The 21,212-nt window shown below is 37.2% G+C and overlaps 1 protein-coding gene across 2 annotated transcripts in view; it reads right to left on the bottom strand.

Moving 5' to 3' along the window:
- Window positions 1–21,212, bottom strand: part of KIF6 (kinesin family member 6) — a 349,101-nt gene that overhangs the window by 242,861 nt on the left and 85,028 nt on the right. For both annotated transcript variants that reach the window (XM_036907154.2, XM_036907155.2), the window contains exon 6: window positions 4,260–4,389. In XM_036907154.2, coding sequence (XP_036763049.2) covers window positions 4,260–4,389 — 130 coding nt within the window. The remainder of the gene's footprint in view (window positions 1–4,259; window positions 4,390–21,212) is intronic.

Below are 21,212 nucleotides of genomic sequence, written 5' to 3'. Positions count from 1 at the left end.
TAGGTTATTTGGACACCCTATTAGTTTGCTAGGGCTGCTGTGACACAGTACAACAAACTGGGTGGCTTAAACAACACGAATTTATTACCTCACAGTTCTTAAAGCTAGCAATCCAAAATGGAGGTGTGATGGGGTTGGTTCTTCTTCCTGAGAGCTGCAAGGGAAAGATCTGTTCCAGGCCTCTATCCTTGGCTTTCAAATGACTGTTTTCACGCTCACATGGCATTTTCCCTGAATAGGACTGGCTCCAAATTTACCCACTTTATCAGGACCTCAGACATACTGGATTAGGACCCACCCTAATGACCTCATTTTAACTCGATTCCTTCTATAAAGGCCCGATCTCTCAGTAAGATCTCTCAACGGGGTACTTGGAGTTAGGACTTCAATATATAAATTTGGGTGGGTGCACAATTTCACTCAGACACTACTATGAAGTTTTGGTAAAAAGGACCCCAGATACTATTCTCTTCACCAAATTAGCTTGTAAAAGAGGCCCAGGTTACTCTCATGATTCACTCTGAACAGCATTATGACTCCTTAAAATGAATATAAATGGCACTTTTATCAATGGAAGCTACTTCTAGGGAGAGGATCCAAAATGAACCTTAGTTTTTAAAATCAGGATAGCTTTTCAAGATTCATGTAAAATCCTCATTCTCCAGAAACCTCTGAGAAGATCTACTCCAACCATCTCTTCTCACGTCCCAGGCCAAAACGGGAACAATGGGATACACCTGTGCATCAAATTTCAATTCAAAACAAAGAAACCCTTTCTAATAAGTAGAAGTACTCATCAGTAGTCTATTCCATTTCTAAGCATGGCATTCAAAGCAGAAATCTCAAACTAAAGGGGTTTATTTGGCTATATTTAATAAAAAGAAATCAAAACTAAAAGAAAATTTATAAGAAGGGGAAATATTAACTAAATTTCTGACAAAGGCAAAAAGTTACTGCCTTTAATGTTCATTCATTCAACAATTATTTACGGAGCATCTATTATATATCATATTCTGTTTCCAGGGGCAATGGATGTTGATAAGACCAAGTCTCAGTCCTCATGGAGTCAACCAATCAGTCAGACCTACGCTAATTCTCCAAGAAAGAAACAAATGGAAGATATAAACAAAAACTGAAATGCAAATAGAAAATAAAGATACAAAAGAATTTGCAAATTAAAACAACATTTTTTTTTGCCTACCAAGTCGGTGGGAAATTTTTCAAATTTTGTGGTGTTGGCAAGGGTGCAGAATACGGACCTGCTCATGTGCTTCTCTGAGAATGAGTTTCAACCAGCTTACAAATGTTAAAATCCAAACTGCCCCTGGGTTTAACCTGAGCACTTTATAATGCTAAAATGCATATTCCTGGGCCCCACTGCAGAGATTCTGAATCCACTGATCACAAATGTGATCCAAGACATGGTTTTTGGACAACCACAGGGTATTCTAATGCAAGATATCTTTGGGCCATACCGGGGGACAGAGTGCGCTGGACCATGGGCACAGCTGGGCAAATGATCCCCACAATGGCACTATGCAGGGCCTGACAGTCAAATGCAGAAGGTCATTCAGGTAGATTTGATTAATTGATAGAAACATTTCAATGATAAGACAAAAACATATGAGGTCAAACTCGCTACTGGTGGGCTTTAACACCAGGTCACACACAGTTCAGTTTTTACAATATTTATTCTCTTTGGCACAGCAATTCAAGTTTTTAAAAAATTTACCCTAAGGACATAATCAGGTTTTATTCAAAACACTGATAGGATTACAGAAATTGTTTAAGAGTTTTGAAAAAATAAGAAGAGAATGAAGCTACTCTTAATTACTTCTCCTTAAAATGCTGTCTAGGGTAGAGCACGCAGAAGGAGAGCACTCCTCTTTGTGTCCCACACATTCAGGCTTTGTTTTGCATATGTTTTGTAGTTACCATGGCAACTGCGAGATTTCTCTGTGTAAATGGGAAATTGGGAACCTTATTTTTTTTAAAGAAAGGATTAGTGTGTTCTTTTTATCCTGGTAAGCTTGTTCTGTGCTGACAAATTACATTCCGACAGCTAGGTGGTAATCTAAAACATGTTTTTTTAGAGACTCTGAATAACAAAGTATTTCTAGGGATTGACAATTATTCTTCATATATATTTTTATGTGTCTGCTTTCAATGAATTCAAGAGATAAACTAAAGTGCTAAACACTTGCTATACTTTTAAAATAATTCAGACATATTTCACTTGAAAAATTTGACATATGTCAATTCAATTATTATTCTTGTGAAATGTGGTGTAAGGAAAGAACAGAAGCTTCTAAATCAGTCAGACTTGGAGCTGAACCCTGGCTCTACCACTTACTGGTGTGTGAATTTGGGCAAGTAGTCTAACTCTTAAAGCCTCAGTTTCCATCTATAAAGTAAGAATCAGAAATCATAGATGGATAGATAGATAGATAGAGAGAATCTACAACAATGCCTAATCTATTGAGGAGGTTCTCAATATAACATGGTAGCTATTATTGCCAGAGAAGAAACAAAAACAAGCACAGAAACATTCAAAACCTATTTAGACATGGTTTAAAAGAAATCAGGTTTCATACAGGAAAAATGAATATATTTTAAAAAATCCAGCATTATTAGGATTGGACTTTTTCGGGTTTCAGTTATTTATGATGCTATTATTAGATACTCATCAGTAATAGGAAAAGACTGTTGGAATGCTGTAAGGTGGTAGAACATGACAGACATGCTTGCTCAAAGGTAGTTTGAGGTCCTCAATACTTTATAAAACAACAGTTCGAAAATATGTAGTCAGCTAAAGATAACACATAACTTTGAAATAGCAACTGGCCAAGCTTTTAAGCTTATAGAGGTCATGGTGCCCCCTGAGGTTTATGGTCCTTCCATAACCCATTCAAGATGAGGGAATGTGATTGTGAGGATAGGTGTAGATTTCTCTAGGGATGACGCACCTCTGGAGGAAGGTTAGCACTGACACAAGGGCAGGTTTCTTCACCTGGGTTTCTAATTGCATTTATGAATCTACCTTTTCTCTTTTTCATGTTCCTTGGTGAGCCAGACCCACCTACACTTTGTATCCCTTGGTTTGCTGTTTATTAAGCTGGGTAGGGAGGAACAGGATTTTTAGTGTGGTACGATAATCTTTCATCATCATACTCCCTGATTCTTTAGTCTGTAAGTATTGTGACAAATAAGAGCAACATGGGCAAGATGATGAGGCAAAACACAAGCATGAAAAATTGTGCAGCAAAACAAGATACTATGGCATTAAAAATTGTGAAAAGTGTTGATGCAGAACTGGTAAGCAATGACAAAACTAAGGGCCCCACCCGACAACAGATGACAACACCATGCTTTCGCTATCTGAATCTGGTTTCCATTTATCCATCTTAGGTCTAAGGCGGAAATGGGGAAGGAAGAAAGGTCACTTGATAGAGAAGAGGCAACACACGGAACTCCTGGAGCATGGTTTAAAAAGGAAAGCGCCAGTGCCAATAGTAAGCTGTGCACTTGGGAAAACCGTTCCCGCGCCACCACCACCACCCCAGCCCTTGTACTGCAGTGTCACCGAATGAGCGCTTGGTGACCCTCCATCTCCAATCAGGGACTGGTTGAGTTTAGGGCCCCCCCAAGCTGGGTTAATCCTGGCTCCCACCTAGGGTTCCCAGGTAACATACGGATGTGCAGTGAGGCCTAAATGTCAGATTAACAACAGATAGTTTTTAGTATAAGGATATCCCAAATGTTTCACTGAGATATGCTACACACCGTGGTAGTGTCCCCACATCTGCCAGCAAGAGCTGAAAATGCAGAGCACTTTCCATATACCATGCATAGTTCTAAATATTAATACACTAAATACATGAAGAAATATGGGTATGGAAACATATGCCAACACATGGATGATTTGAAGTTAGGAAGAATGAACTGTATACTTTTAAATTTCAAAAATTATGCAAAAATTCCCATAATTAAGACATTTAATGAAACTCAGTTGTCACTGATTAGCTGTAAACAAATTTGTATAAAATTGAAAACTATAAAAATTGAAAGACTCTAGATTTCAGCCCCTGCTCATTAACTAGCTGGATGACCTTGGGAAAGTCTCCTCAGTTCTCTGGATCTATATTTCCTTATGTGTGTTATGAGATTTGGATGAGATTATTTTTAAAGTCGTTGCTGCTCCAAAAATTCTATTATATCTTACAATATGGAAAAACAGCTTGTAGAGAAAAGTTCATTACCTCTGCGATCATTCTGTTGGTGTCTCCTAAGAAAAGCAGATTCAGAGCTTCCTCCTCTGTGGCTGCCTGATGAAGAGACAGGTTTTTCAGGTGAATGTTCTGATCAGGGTCCTCCAATATTGTCACTTTCCTAGGGAAATGGAAAGCAACAAGAAGGTACTTTGAGAAGGAGAAGAAATTCTTTCCTCCAGGTTTATCTTTAAAAAGCTATACAGCATGACGTCTTGAATTTATAAAATCAAATAAATACACAAGACACCAGACAGTACTGGATTAGCATCAAACACTAACATTCCCTTGATAGTACTATTAAATAGCTTTGGGGCTGAAAAGTGTATTCAAGCTCCTGATTTAAAGCCATCTGTCTCTGTAATCATTGGATCACTACATCATGCATATTCTTACTGAATTAAAAATGCAAATAGATAACCTTCAACCTACGAATCAGGAACGATGGTCATATCCTTTTTTCCATGTCTTAATTCAGTTTCTTACATAGGTAATGCGCTAATTCTTCCCCTCCTAATTTTTCCCTTCTGTTCAATTTCATATCACTTTCAATTTACCTGACCTTTCAAACTGGTTAGTTCATGAATTTAAACATGATAAAAATGAGGCATCTGTCATCCCCCAGGAGTTACTCCCTTGTCTAGTTTTCTTATCAAGATGAGTTAAAAATATTCTCAGTAAGTCTTATAATAAAAAGTGCTAGTTTGTCATTACTATTTTTATTTCTGTCAAATGTGTTTCTTGATCCTTTTTCCTTTACAACTTACCTTTTCCTTCCATTACATCCTTATAGTTAGAGCTTTAGGTCTGGGATTACACTCATCTATTACAACTGCCTTAATGTGATGCCAACACTTTTTCCTCCCAGGTGAATCCTAATCCTGTTCCCAGAGTTGGCTTGTCAATAATACTATCTTAGAGTCCTTTTAGGGCTTTCTGTAACTTAACACAATCTGGCCAAACTCTTCCTACTTGGCTCCAGAGGTCTACAGGTTTGAGCAATAAAGTTACTAGAAGGAGCTACCTTCTGCCTCTTCAGTTTTCCTTTCTTGATTTTCTTAAGAATTGCTAAGGAAAGAAAATCTTATAATCACAGGTATGGCCAAAGAGAATCTCCAGGCATCTGCACATGCTTAAGACATTTGGAACTGATGATAAATAAAGGTTGGTATCCTCTAGCGCTATTTCTCCTTTGAAAGTATAATTAGCCAGTGGATGTGTGTCTCTTGCCTATTCATAAAAATACATTTAGAATTTCTTAAAAATGAAGATATTGCAAGTACCCTAATTTTTCATCCTTCCCTTTTGGAAGGAGGTTATCTAGATTTTCATATGTAATTGTGGGCACTTAAAATACTAACTGCAGGAAGAAAATGTATCTGTACCAGCACATCTGTGGCCAACGTGTCACTAATGTACTTCTTTGCCAAGGTTTGGACTCCTTTTTGTCTCCTTCAACAATACCAAGATGGAAAAAGGTCTTTCCCCTTAATGAAAACAAGTGTATTTTACTTACGTTTCAACAAGACTCGTAAGTGAGCTTATTAAAAATGTTTAAGAGTTCAAAAATGCTTGGAAAACATGAAGGCATTTTTTAACTGAAATGGATGAATTGTGTTCTATTTTTAGGAGCCCTTCTATTCCTTAAACTTTATTTCCACACTGATCCTTCTGAAGTGCTCAAGGTTTGGCTAAATTCAATCACTAGGGACACAGAAGTCAGAGTTCTTTCTAAATCCACAGATTCTGGAGCTTAAAGGTGAAAGAAGTAATACTAGAAAGAAGATAAAAGCGTGAAATAGATGAGATGGTAAATTAAAAGTGAGAAAAGAAGAGAGTTCTGTCTTTTTCAACATGAAGATGAAAACAAATTCTCCAACTCTGAGGCAAAATCACCTGAGACACACATTGTAAGACTGAGCCAGACATAATACTATCCTGTGCAAGCTTAAAAAAGGGGGAGGATCGGTAGCAGGAAACAGTTCAGAGAGGAGGATGTTCACATGCATTGGGAACCAAAAGTATGCCAGGCACTTGCATTGGTTCATTAACTCAAGTTGCTCTCACTCTGGCTGCACAGAGGAACAACTGCAGAATTAAAATGAAACAAAATAAAAAACTGGCGCCAGGTCCCATCCTAAGGGATTCTGATTTGATTGTTCTGGGGGTGTTGTCTGAGTGTCAGAATCTGCAAAAGTTCCAGATGATTCCAGTGTGCAGCCAAGGTTGAGAGCCCCTGACTTTATCTTTAATAACCCTACAAGGTAGGCATATGCAGTGTAGGTTTCTGGCATCCTTCTGGAATCTTCTGTGGTGCAACTTTCTCTCTCTAATCAAGATCTCCCTAGCCAGTTCTTCTCCTCAGAATCTTTCCTGGTTTCTGCCCAATCCCTTGGGCATGAGGCATTGGATTTTCCCTTAATTGCCTGAGCTCACTGAAATTCATGTTTGCACTAAGCCTCAAAGCCAATGGATCACTCATCTTACTGATTGCAGCTTAAGTCACTCTTGAGTGACATCTACCAACAGGCAAGGTCACTGAATTTTAAAAAGCTTGTATTTCTATGGGAAATTTCTTTTCTACCTCCATGGCCAGGCAGCTGATGGGTAAACTAAGTCATCCCTTAGCCACAACAGCTAAAGCTCAGCTAGGGACTATGGATCTACCTAGACATCCATCGGACTTACATCATTGCTGAATCAAAAAAGTCTAAGTGATAGTAAGGACTCATCATACATGTATCTCTTACCATTACTTCACTGAAATAAAAAATGCAAAAAAGCAAGTATGGAATTCTAAAAGCAGTGTTCATTTATTAGACAATCTAAATTACTGATTTAGGTAACTGATTTAGGATTACATTTACATAGAATACTTAAACGCATAAGGTAGAATGTGTTTGTGAAATGCCATCAGCAATGGTTCGCTAAGCTACTTTTTTCTTCTAAATCATTCAGAGCATTTGATCTCCAGTGAGGCTACTTCAGGATTATTACACTTACTTCCAGGTGCTTGTCCAGCTTTGTTACTTTGGTCAGAATAGAATTTTGCACATGTCCCAGTATTTCTGCATAGAACTTTCAGCTCTTTTGTAATCCATTATAAGCATTTCTCTAATGCCCTTCTGATACTATGTTTCCCCCACTATTTTCTGAGTTCTTGCCCATGGAGGTTTTGAAAAGTAAATAAAAAGTCAAGTTGGCATCCAATTTAATTTGGCTTCTTTCATGGTTCTGGACTCATCTGTGGGCACCCTATAAAAGGCTCCACCTCTGGCATCCTTCTGGAATCTTCTGTGGTGCAACTTTCTCTCTCTAATCAGATCTCCCTAGCCAGTTCTTCTCGGAATCTTTCCTGGTTTCTGCCCAATCCCTTGGGCATGAGGCATTGGACTTTCCCTTAATTGCCTGAGCTCACTGAAATTCATGTTTGCACTAAGCCTCAAAGCCAATGGATCAGCCCCACTCGCTCGCAGGCCTTTGCTCAGAGAAGCTGAGCCATGCCCTGGGTGCTACCTCTTGCTTAGATGGACTAATCTGGGAGTGAGAATGTTTTAAATTCCACTGTTGGTAGAATGCTTTTTTCAAAGTTGGAGGAAATAAGAACAATTAGCAAAAGTTTCTCATCAAATTGCTTCCTTTCCTGGCCCTTTCTTTCCCTTTCTTTCTCACAAATCAATAGCTATTTCCTGAATCCTTAGTCCACTACTAGATTCTGACTACAATTTTCATGGGCTTGAAAGAAGGCTTTATTAGAGTTTCTTAAGTAAACATCCGAATTCCAAGACGGAAACCCCCCAAACTATTTATTTGATTCTTTTTTAAAGGGTCCATAGGACTTATATCACTGCTGAATCAAAAAAGTCTAAGTGATAGTAAGGACTAGTTTTCTCTACAAAATGTTTCTAAAATATTTAATTTTCAAGCAAAAAAGTAGCTGATAGCCTTAACTTGGATACCTAAGTGGAAAAGTTCTGCTAAGTATACTCAGCCTGCTTAATGATGGGGCAGAAGCAAGCTTTGTGTTTTCTCTGTAAACAGAGAATCTTTTCCATTTGGCTAGATAGTTGGAATTTATAGTCTCTTTCTAAGAGAATGTAAGACATATACAGAGGAATAGTCGAGCTCTTGTTCTCCATAATGGAAGCCATCAATGAAAGAACCATCCCTACCCCACACCCCACCTCTACAACATTCCAATACCACCAACTTGGAGAACAGGAACTTTCCAGGAGTTAACTGCAATGAATCTGGTTTCTCATTTTCATGTTACAGACAAATGTTGTCATGGTGATTTCTTTCTTTTTTTTTTTTTTTTTTGACTTGCAAATGCCTCATGTGACTGTGCAGGCCATGCACTACAGAAACAGCACCATGTCCAAGGGGTGGAATTCACATCATGTGTTTGTATATTTATTATGACAAATGTCTGTCAGAGGGCAATATACAAATACAGCATATTACAACAATTTTCCAACAGATGGCAGGGGTGCCTTTTACTCATTCACATGGAGGTGCTATACAGACTAGAGACAGCCATGTCTAGTTACCTTGACTTAAAACAGTATCAGTGGCAGGCAGGCCTCATGAAAATGGGAGGGGATCCACCAGACTGTTTTAACTGGGTATGTTTCACATATCATGTAAACAGTCCCACTCTTCATTTCAATAAAGAGAATATTCTTTAGTTCAGTATTTTCAACCTTCTTTTCTCTACCCCCATCTCAGCACACATTCTCAGAAGTTCTCTATGGTGAAGATTTTGTGAGAAGAGGAATAGGAGAAATATGTAAGGGGAGCTCTCCTTCCTGCATTTAAATAACTTCAAAGGTAGATTTTCTTCAGAGTGATTAAAAATCTAAAAGATTTCTTTTTGTAAAAGGAACCTGCAATACATTTTTATATTGGTCTTAACCTATACAGAATGGGCTAGAGGTAATGGATATTTTTTTCTATTTAGCCACTACTGAGATATTTTGAAAACTTTTTCTAGTAGCTTTAAAAATATTTCTTCTCTTTCTAGGTTTATCTAACATTATGTCTTTTTACTGATAATTAAGAATATAGCCAATCACATGACACTTAGAAATTAAGTTTATATGATTTAACCTCTAAAAGTACGAAGTTCTTTAGCAAATATTTAAAGAAGAAATTACACCAATTCTACACAATCTCTTTCAGACGACAGAAGCAGAAGAAATATTTCCTAGCTCATTCTGTGCGGCCAGCATTACCCCAATACCAAAACCAGACAAAGACATTACAAGAAAACTATAGGTCAATATCTCTCATGAATATAGACACAAAAATCCTCAAGAAAATGTTAGCAAATTGAATTCAACAATGTATAAAAAAGAGTTATACACAACAACTAAGTGGGCTTTATACCAGGTATACAAGGCTGGTTCAACATTAAAAAATCAATTGATGTAATCCATGATACCAACAGACTCAAACAGAAAAATCACATGATCACATATATGGATGTACAAAAAGCATCTGAAAAAATTTAACATTCATTCATGATATAAACTCTCGGTAAACTAGGAATGGACGAGAAGTTTCTCAACTTGAGGAAGACTGCTACAAAAAGCTACAGCTAACAACATACTTAATGTGAGAAACTTGAAGCGTTCCCACTAAGATTAGATGCAAGGCAAGGATATCTCCATTCACCACTGCTTTTCAACATCGTACTTGAGTCCTTGCTAATGCAGTAATGCAAGGAAAGGAAATACAAGTATACAGATTGGAAAGGAAGACATAAAACTGTTTGTTCACAGATCACATGTGAGGGGCTCACCTAACACAGAATATCAAAAGAACTGGCAAAAAAATACCTCCTGTAACTAATAAGTGATTACAGCAACACTGCAGGATATAAGAGTAATATACAAAAGTCAATTGCTTTCTTATATACCAACAATGAACAAGTGGAATTTGATATTAAAAACATAATACCGTTTACACAAAATGAAATACTTAGATATAAATCTAACAAAATATGCACAAGATCTGTATGAGGAAAACTACAAAACTCTGATGAAAGAAATCAAAGAAGAACTAAAAAAATGGAGAGATATTCACATTCAAGGATAGGAAGACAATATTGTGCAGATGTCGGTTCTTCCCAACTTGATCTATAGATTCTATGCAATCCAAATAAAAATCCTAGCAAGTTGTTTTATGGATATTAACAATGATTCTAATGTTTATATGGACAGCCAAAAGACTCAGAATAGCAAACACAATATTGAAGGAGAAAAACAAGATTGAGGGACTGACACTACCCAATTTCAAGACTTACTATAAAGTGACAGTAACCAAGATAGTATGCTGTTGGTGAAAGCATAGACAAATAGATCAATGGAACAGAATAAAGAGCCCAAAAATAGATCCCCATAAATATAGTCAACTGACCTTTGGATACCTAAGTGGAAAAGTTCTGCTAAGTATACTCAGGCTGCTTAATGATGGGGCAGAAGCAAGCTTTGTGTTTTCTCTGCAAACAGAGAATCTTTTCCATTTGGCTAGATAGTTGGAATTTATAGTCTCTTTCTAAGAGAATGTAAGACATATACAGAGGAATGCTTTTGACAAAGGCAATATAATGGAGCAAAGACAATCTCTTCAACAAATGGAGCTGGACAACTGGACATCCACATGCAAAATAAATGAATCTAGACACAGACTTTATACCCTTCACAAAAATTAATTCAAACTGGATCAAAGACCTGAATGTAAAATGCAAAACTATTAAACTCCTAGAAGATAGCACAGGAGAAAACTTAGATGATCTTGGGCATGGTGATGACTTTTTAGATACAACATCAAAGATGTAAGTTGGACTTCATTAAAATTAAAAACTGATGTTCTGCAAAAGATAACAAGAGAATGAGAAGATAAGTCACAGAGAAAACATTTGCAAATGACATTTCTGATAAAGGACTATTATCCAAAATATACAAAGAACCCTTAAAACTCAACAATAAGAAAACAAACAACCCAATTGAAAAAATGGGCCAAAGACCTTAAGAGATACCTCAACAAAGAAGATATTCAGATGGCAAATAAGCAATGAAAAGATGTTCCACATCATATGTCATCAGGAAAATGCAAATTAAAACAGGATACCATGACACACCTACTAGAATGACCAAAACCTGGAACATAAACAACATCAAATGCTGATGAGGATGTGGAGCAACAGGAACTCTCACTCATTGTGGTGGGAATGCAGAATGGTTCAGCCACTTTAGAAGACAGTTTGGCTGTTTCTTACAAAATTAAACATGCTCTTACCATATGACCCAGCAGTCATGCTCCTTGGATTTTCCCAAAGGAATTGAAAACTTAGGTTCACAGAAAAACCTACATATGGATATTTATAGCAGCTCTATTCACAATTGCCAAAACTTGAAAGCAACCAAGATGTCCTTCAATAAGTGAATGGATAAACTTTGACACATCCAGGCAATGGAATATTATTCAATGCTAAAAGAAACAATCTATCAGGCCATGAAAAACACATGGAGGAAACTTAAATGTCTATTGCTAAGTAAAAGAAGCCAGCCTGAAAAAGATTCCAACTATATGACATTTTGGAAAAGGAAAAACTATGGAGACAGTAAAAAGATCAGTTGTTGCCAGGAGTGGAAGTAGTGGGGAGGGATGACTGGGCAGAGTACAGAGGATTTTTAGGGCAGTGAAAATACTCTGTATGACATGGATATACGTCATTATATATTTGTCCAAACCCATAGAATGTACAAAACCAAGAGTGAAAACTAAGATAGATTAAAGACTTTGGGTGATTTTGATATGTCAGTGTAGGTTCATTCTTGGTTACCTGAATGGATTATTCTGGTAAGTAAGAGGCAAGCCTCTACATGTGTTGGAGCAGGAGATGTATGGGAAATCTCTGTTACCTTCTCAATTTTGTTGTGAACCTAAAACTGCTCTAAAAAGGAAGTCTTTTAAAAAAACCTAGGTTTTAACTTTTTAAAAAGAAAGATATAGTGTACCCACAAATAAAATATTTTATTAGATAAATAACAAGTCTATATTCAAAGCTGCAAAACATTTTGAGTGATTGTTGTGGTGAATTCTTATTATCCATATTAATTTCTTTTAATTGGTAAATATCTCTCCTAAATATTATCATTATTACTTCTAGTTTACCTATGTTTCTAAATGATAATATTGTTAAACTTGAACTCTGATCCCTTTGGTTTCCCAAAGAACTTAACCAACACCCTAAGGTTATTCTACCACCAAAAGTCTGTCATTTCAGAGGTACTGGCAACCTGTACACGATTTATTTCCTGTCTGAAAAAAACCAAAAGTGAAATCCACAAGAAATTAACCATTTAATGTATGTATCCTGCAAGACTCAAGGATGACTGGTGTCAGTGTGGAAACATGTTCATGCTTTCAAGAAGCTTCTGCTTCTTACTGTGCTTCTGCTTCCATATGCTATAAAAACGGACATCACCAAAACAACTCAAGGCAGAGAACTAGAAGCTGTTGGCTACTGCTATGGAAAATGCAAAACCATAGTAGGAATGATTGACGTGTAGGAGAACCAACACCCTTCTCACAGATGGTTATATTTTATTTATTTTTTGGTGACTGTCATGTAACTATTTCACTAAGTTTTAGCATATATACAAAACATTCTTTTGTTTCTTTTCTTTCAAAATTACATCCAAATATGGTAAGATTTTAGATTGCTAATAACTTGATGAGATCACTTTCCTGTATGATATAAAGCTAACCCAACTTTTCCCATCCCTAAACAGTATCACTTTGCAACCACCAGCAGACAAATGGCTCTCAAATCTAATGTATACAGCCATGGTTTATCATACACTTATCTACTCCATACAGGCAATCACCATTTGCATGATTTTCCAAAAGTGAATATTCTATACATCAGATTCTATGCTTGTAACTCTCCCTCTTACACTTGTACCCTTTGCTAATTTCCAGCCATGTCATGTCCTTTCTGGTGCTCCAGGCTCACAGATAATTCATCATTTAATGAAACATCTTCTTTGGCCTAATTCCATATAGTAATTATAGAGCCATACACTAAAATTCAAAGAAAATATTTTTCCCCTCTTTTTACTCATACTTTGTTTCTCATATGGATTTTATAGTCGAGTATCACAAATTACGTGCTCAAGTTTTCCACCTTTGGGGAAATTGTAGAAATAAACAGAAGGAAGGCAATGGATTTGTAATTCTGGAAAACCATAGCATTTCTTCTGCCAGATAAATAGCTTTTATACACCTCTAAGCTTATGCTATTGCATTTTACAAGTTCTGAATTTATTTACTTTTACTTTTATTTATTTTCATTTTAATGTACAGCTTATTTTTCCAACTATACAAGCAATACAATTCAAAAAGTTAAAAATTTTAAAAATAGAAAGTGTTTTTAAAAAGTCTCATCACAAGAACAATGATAATATGATACTTCCTTCATTTTCTTATGCACACTTTGCATAGTCCCAGTAAAATTATGTTTGCATGTTATTGTATCATTTAATATTAATGATAATACCTTTTCTTCTACTACTTTAGGATATGGGTGCAAGGCAGGAAATGAGGGATCTACATAGATTTTTTTTCACCCACGTAACTCATTGTGGCTCACAGTGCAGGTTGCCTATATGGGAGCTGTCCTTCCCTTCTCCCTATTGGGCTCAGATATTGTTCAGAGAATTATTTTTAAAAATAGGCTCTCCCAGACTCTCTTGCAACTATAATTGGCCATGTGACATAATTCTGGTCAGTGATAAGTAAATGAAAGTCAATGGATAGAGCTTCTGGGAAAGACAGATAAAGAGGCAGTTCAACCAGCAGGTGACTTTTTCCTTTGTTTTAATTCCAAGAATGTGGATGTAATACTGGAGGTACCTCAGTCATTCTGCTTAAGGAATAAAGCTACCGGTTTAGCAGAAGGATAAAAGGGAGCCCAGATGGCATCCTGGAGCTCCATAAAGAACTCTGGATCCAATTTCTAGAATCCTTACTATGTGTGTAGGTGTGGGGGAAAGGGGGCTATTTGGTTAAACTGGGACAATCTGTAAACTGGACTGCTGTTATGTGCAGTCATTAGTTAACTGCATACTGTTAACTAAACAACTCTTTCCTCTATTTACTTAAATTATAGCACTGTATGGCTCAGATTCTGGTTTATAGGTTCCCTCTTCATCTGTCTCATTCTGAAGTGGTATAACATGATTTTCATTATTAGAGTTTTTTAACCAAATTGAAATGTGTGGTCTCTATTCCTCCCTCATTTCTCTATTTATCAAACATTTTTTTGCTCTTCTTGGTTGTTTATCCTTTCAGGTAAACTCTAGAATCATAGCTGTTTTTTTATAGTCTTTTAAGATTTTTTTGGAATTTCATTAAACTCTACATGAATATGGGGAGAACTGACTATTTCGAGGCATTCACAGTTTTCATTCAGCCAGATTAAGAGAGCTCCATTTGTTTTCAAGTCTTCTTTTAGTTCTCGCCAAAAAAATGTAGTATTGCCTTCACACAGTCCCTAAATGTTTCCTAAGTATTTTACCCTCTCTGCTATTGTGAAAGAGATCTATTTTGCTGTTATTTCTTCTAACTGGTTTATCCCTAGGGCTTGCCTCTTAGACTGGGATATGTACTTGAAAGATAACAGGTGGTCAGCCAGCCTGAATAGTATATCCGTCTGATCTCTCGATTCACAGTAACTTTCATTTTGTAAAATGTCTTCAACTACCCCAGAACTCAGTCTGAAAATACAGGTCAATTTTTATTGGCTAAACAATACATAGGCTAACTGCTATGGAAGTTTCAGAGCAAGGAGATTAATACGCTACCTGTGTTCCTTATCAGTTTGCCCAGATGATCCCTCTGGCCTTTTGATGAACTTTTGCGCCTCACTCAGCTAGATTTCATTCTGAAGGCTGTTTGCCGTATGTTTTCTCTCCAGACCTGCTCAGCACTGCTCCCACCTCAGCAGTACTGCCAGTTTTTAAGCTCAGTTAAAAAATCCGTCTGGTCTTCGTAAAATTAGGAAATCATTAAGTGACCAATCAGGGGAGAGACACTGTTGTGAATGGACTGGAGTGGGCTGTGACAGGAAATTATCAGTCAATGTGGGCTCCACTCATGAGACTACTGCAGTTCCAAATCATCTGTATGCCTTTTTTGCAGGTACATACATTATTAGCTGCACGGCTGTGAGCAGTTGGTTTTTGCAAAAGTCTCCTGAGGTGTTCCACGTGCATGTTACATTTCCAAGCAAATGGTAAGTTAATTGAAAGTAAGTATACAGGTTAAACTCTTTATAATGCCCTCAGAAGAGCTAACTGAGATTCCTGCAATATAGTAAATGCTTGATTTATATGATGTTGACATTCTCAAAATATAATGATTTTTTTCTCTACCAGTCGAGCTATAATAGTTAGATGTGTTTCCAAACCCTATGTATTCTTCTAAAGGAAAGAATAAAGTGACCAAGCAAGCCTAAATCATTCAAAATTTTTTTAGGTAATCTTATGGTTTTGCTAGATATACTCAAAATTTAGAAGAGATTACAAAAAATGATACAGTATCAGAATAAAGCAAACAATTCATAAAGCAATTATGAAGACTAACTGGACAATAAGTGAGAAAAACAAAAACATACTAATGCATAATTTTAAAAGTACATTTCACCTCTTAATCTCAGGAAAATAAATTGTATGTATTTGTTTATAACAAAGCATGAAAAACATGGAATAGACAGGTGACAATGTTTTTCCTGTCGCTAATTAATCTCTTGTGACTAAAAACCCTAAATATCACAGATATATTTTTATACTCCAGACAAGTAGAAACACTGCAGCTGTTCCTTCCCATCCTTCTACAATGTATCAGGCAACTGTTATTGAAAGCTAATATCTCTGTTATGGATTGAAAGTCTGTGTCCCTCCCAAAGTTATATGTTGAAGCCCTACCCCCAATGAGATGACATTTGGAGGTCGGGCCTTTGGGAGGCAATTAGATTTAAATAAGGCCCCATGACGGGATTAGTGCCCTTACAAGAAATGAGAGACCGGAGCTTTCCCTCTCTCTCTCTCTCTCTCTCCACTATATGAAGACACAACAGGCCAAGAAGAAAGCTCTCACCCGGAATCAAACATGCCAGCACCTTAATCATGGATTTCCAAGTCTCCAGAATTGTGAGAAATACGTGTCTGTTTTTTAAGCCACTCAGTCTATGGTATTTTGTATGGTAGCCAAGCTGACTAGGACAACCTCCTATCTAATACACTTCTGATATTGAGAATGATCTCTTCAACTGGCTATTCAGAGTAAGGAAAGCCAGCTTTCCCCTTGTTATTACTCTAGTGGGATAGGTTTTGGGTAGAAGTGTGTCATTTTCAGACTGGAAAGGCTTTCTATTCCCTCTGCCATGGTCATTGTCAATGTTCCATTTCTTCAGAAATAGTCTCTGCCAACCCATTAAGGACACAGAGAGTGGCTGACCATCACTAGTCACTAGACACTTGCTCAGATCAACTTGCAGGACAGCACCTCCAGATTCTCAAGAAGTTGCCTCCCAGTTATGTCAGTAATTGATTCAGTAGAAGAAAACACTGAAGATAGTTTTAACTTTGATATCTATGCTTATAGGCCTAGGAATCTCCTCAAATGCTCAATAGGCCAGAAAAATAGCACAAAAGAAAAGTATAAGGCAATAGGTAGGAATAAGAACTGAAGGACACATACTTCATCTAAAGGTGCCAACTTCAAAAATTTTAAACCTAAAATGTGTAGGTCAGAAAAAGCAGATTTAGTGTTGTTGCAAAGAGGGTCCAGAGCATAAGAGAAGGACTGGCTTTCAAAAGGACAGAGTTTCGTAATACTAGACGAAAATAGGTGAGTGGGAAGGGAGTTGGGAGGCAGGAAGCTGAGGGAATTCATGGTTGACAGACAGCTTCCACATTCATTCTGAGGTACAGATACAACTGACTCTGAAGAGAATTGGGGCAGGTAGGACTTGACTAAATCATTATTGTGACGAATGGGAGAATAAGCACTCAACCCATCAAGATACTGCTTAGCAGGCTGACGGCCTAGCTGAGGTTGGAGACTGCAGTATGGTAGGGTTTTTCTCCAGCAGTCTCTAAACCCCTATGTGAAACAAGTGTCCTCCTTGTACCCTTTAAAAACCTAGGGCATCTTATTACTTACTGTGTAAGATTGAGATGATCAGTTTTTGAGTCTGCTCTACTTGACTAGAGACCTTTGAGGTCAGGAACACCCAGAGCCTCACAAAACATTTGACACACACACCAGAGCTGAATAGGATGCAAAGCTTTGCCTTATACATGAGGCTCCTGAGGCCTAAAAATGCCCAGAAGCTGCAGTCTGCTCAGGGCTCCGGTGGAAAAGCCAGGATACAACATGGATCTCTCCAGCAAGAGCAGCAGCAGCCCCAGCTCTGATGTTCGATGGGCCGAGGTCGATATCCTAGTCTGTCTCTTGGCAGACACGGAACCTTGGGGAATTACCACGCACTTTGTGAAACTCAGTTTAGTTATCCATAAACACAAATGATGATACCTACTTCCTTAAATGAGATAATGTATGTATAAAGTTGCTGGCATAGGACTAGCACACAATAGGTGCCCATCTCCCTCTTTAGAGAAATTTTCCTAGTATGTCTAAAAGAACTTTCCTTAAGTGGATGAGGGAAGGGATTAAGACAGACCACCTGCATAGGAATCACCTGGGAAGCTTACTCAAATACATTTGTATTTTCTGGAGATGAAGGCCAGAAATCTGCATTTAAATATATCAGGTGATTCTTATACATTTCAAGCTACTGGACTATGATGTCTTCCAACTTCATCCCTCCTTTTTATTCCCATTGTCACCTAGATGGTCCTAATAACTTCCCACAACACTCTAGGGTCGCTCTGACTCTGCCCAGTGCATTCCAATCTGACACACTAGTGACTGATTTTTCTCCCTAAAAGGCAGTTCTGATCATGTTCTGCCCTTGAATAAAAATCTCCAAGGGTTAGACTTTGTCTGCTAAATCCTTGCATTCATATCTTTACAGTCTTAATGTTCTCATCTACCCCCTTTCTGGTTTCCAGTCAAACAAGTCTATTAACTGTCACAGAACTAGCACTATGCTTTCCAACTTCCTTACCTTTGTGTCCACAGGAATGTCATGCTCCACTGTCCCAAGTCCTACCCCTTCCCTCAAGGACTATTTTACATGCTATTTTCTCTATGAATAATTTTGATTGCTTGACCTGATGTGATTTTGCTCTCCTTTAAGATCTTGTCATTCTTGGTGCTTCTCTTATAATGATTTTCATATTCCACCTTGTGCTATTTTGTACTAGTTTTACCCACTCTGCTATGAGTTCCAGGAAAGCAAAGACTATGCTAATAAATTCAATGCTTAGCACAGTGTGTGGAACTCAGTTGGATCTCAATAAATGCTTGTTGAATAAATGAATGATTCCACATGACGAGACTGTAAGGCATGAAGGCAGACACTGTGCATTAATCTTTTTTGTAACTCCTGCAACACTTAGCAGGGTTTTACATCTAATAAGTATTAGAAATGTGGTGAACCAAATTTAAAATCTGTCAATTCTTTTTCCTTTGATGACAAATTATTTAAAAAACACAGCATAGCCAAGATTTCAATACTGAATGCTGGAGTTTACTGACTTTTTTCTAATAGTAATAACTATGACCATTTGGAACCTTAAATGCAATATACATCCCTATTTAGGAATACTAAAATTACATTAAAGGTAATTATTTTCCCTATGGTTAAGACCAGCAGTTTTACTTCATAAGATACTTAGATTCTAACTATATTCCCTTTACAGCATATGACATAAGGAGCTTTTAAAAACAGAAGTTCTACTTTCATTTAAATGACTAAATACGAAATAGATTTAATATACATTTGTGTGTATATGCATATAAACGTCTATATATAAATATAAAACAATTAACTTTTTAAATTAAATTTTTTATTTGTGATTCACAACACTGTAGTCACATACAGCTGTCAGAAGTAATGCAAAGAGATCCCATGTACCTATTACCCAGTTTTTCCCAATGGTAGCATCTTATGAAACTATATTAAAATATCACAACCAGGACACTGGCATTGATACTGAACTTATTCAGATGTCCCAGTTTTGCTTGTCCTCATGGGTATGTGTGTATGTGTGTGTATTTAGTTCTATGCATTTAATCACATGGGTAGTTTTGTGTATTCATAGCCAGTCAAGACACAGTAAGTCCATCACCAGAAGGATCCCTCACTGGCCTTGTATAACCATTCCCACTTCCCTACCTAATTCCTGTCAACCACTAACCAGTTAATTTAATTCTATAACTTTGTCATTTAAAGAATATTACATAAATGAAATCATACAGCATATAACCTTTGGGATTGGCTTTTTTCACTCAGCGTAATTCCCAGGAGATTCATCCAAGTTATTAAATTTTTCAATAGTTTGTTCCTTTTTGTTCTTGTTTTATTAACTGAAGGTCCCCAGTTTATATTAGGGCTCACTCTTGGTGTGGTACATTCTATGGGTTTGGACAAATGCTTGAGGTCATGTATCCAACATTATACTATCATATAAAATAGTTTCACTGCCCAAAAAAACCCCCTGTGCTTCACCCAGTCATGAAGGTGACTACCCCTCCCCCCATTGACAATCACTGATCTTTTAACTGTATCTATGGTTCTGCCTTTTCCAGAATGTCATATAGTTGGGATCATATAGATACAGACTTTTCATACTGTCTTTTGCACTTGGCAACATGCATTTAAGATCCTTCCATGTCTTTCTGTAGCTTAATAGCTCATTTCTTTTTATCACCACATAATAGTCCACTGCATAGATATACCACAGTTTGCTTTTCTATTTGCCTACTGAGAGACATTTGGTTGCTTCCAGTTTTTGGCAATTATGAATAAGGCTGCTATATCCACTTGTGGACAGATTTCTGGGCTGACACAAATTTTCAGCTCATATGGTTAAATGCCTAGGAGTATGATTGCTGGATCATATGGTAAGACTAGGTTTAATTTTTGTAAGAAACTGAAAATTGTCTTCCAAAATGGCTGTGCCATTTTGCATTCCCACCAGCAATGAATGAGAGTTTCAGCTGCTCTACATTCTTTTCAGGATTTGGTACTGCCAATTTTTTTAATTTTATCCACTCTAATAGGTGCGCAATGTTATCATGTTGTTTAATTAGCAATTCCCTAATGACAGATGATATGGAGCATCTTTTCATATGTTTACTTGCTATCTGTATATCTTTTTTGGTGAGGTGCCTATTCAGATCTTTTTCTCATTTACTAATTGGGTTGTTTGTTTTCTTACTGATAAGTTTAAGAGCTCTTTGTGTATTTTGGAAACAAGTCCTTCATCAGATACGTGTTTGGTAAATATTTTCTCTCAGTCTCTGGCTTGTCTTTTTATTCTCTTGACAATGACTCTCAGAGAGCAGAAGTTTTTAATTTTAATGAAGTTAGCTTATCTATTTTTTCTTTCACAGATCATGCTTTTGGCATTGTACCTAAAATCTCATTGCCAAAAACCTATAGCAACATTTACAAAAAGTGATTGACTTTAGTCTGGTGCCCGGACCCCATGAACACAAAGTCCACAGGTAGTCCACAGGTGAATGCTTCAGCAGCAGCAGAGACGTGGGACTCATAAGAATATGAAAGAAAAAGAAACAGAAAAGGCAGAGTGCACGTGAAAGGAACGTCCAGCGGGTGACTGGGGTAAGCTGTTTCTCAGGGGCAAAGAACCTGTGACTGGAGGCTACTGGACCCCATCAAAGTGACCTGGAATTCGATTTTATAGTTAAGCCAAGCATATGAATACAGAAGGGCTCACG

This window comes from Manis pentadactyla, chromosome 16 (genome assembly GCF_030020395.1).
Source record: "Manis pentadactyla isolate mManPen7 chromosome 16, mManPen7.hap1, whole genome shotgun sequence".
NCBI classification, from domain to species: Eukaryota; Metazoa; Chordata; class Mammalia; order Pholidota; family Manidae; genus Manis; species Manis pentadactyla.
The sequence above is the reverse complement of the archived record's forward strand: the minus strand, read 5'-3'. Positions and strand labels throughout refer to the sequence as shown.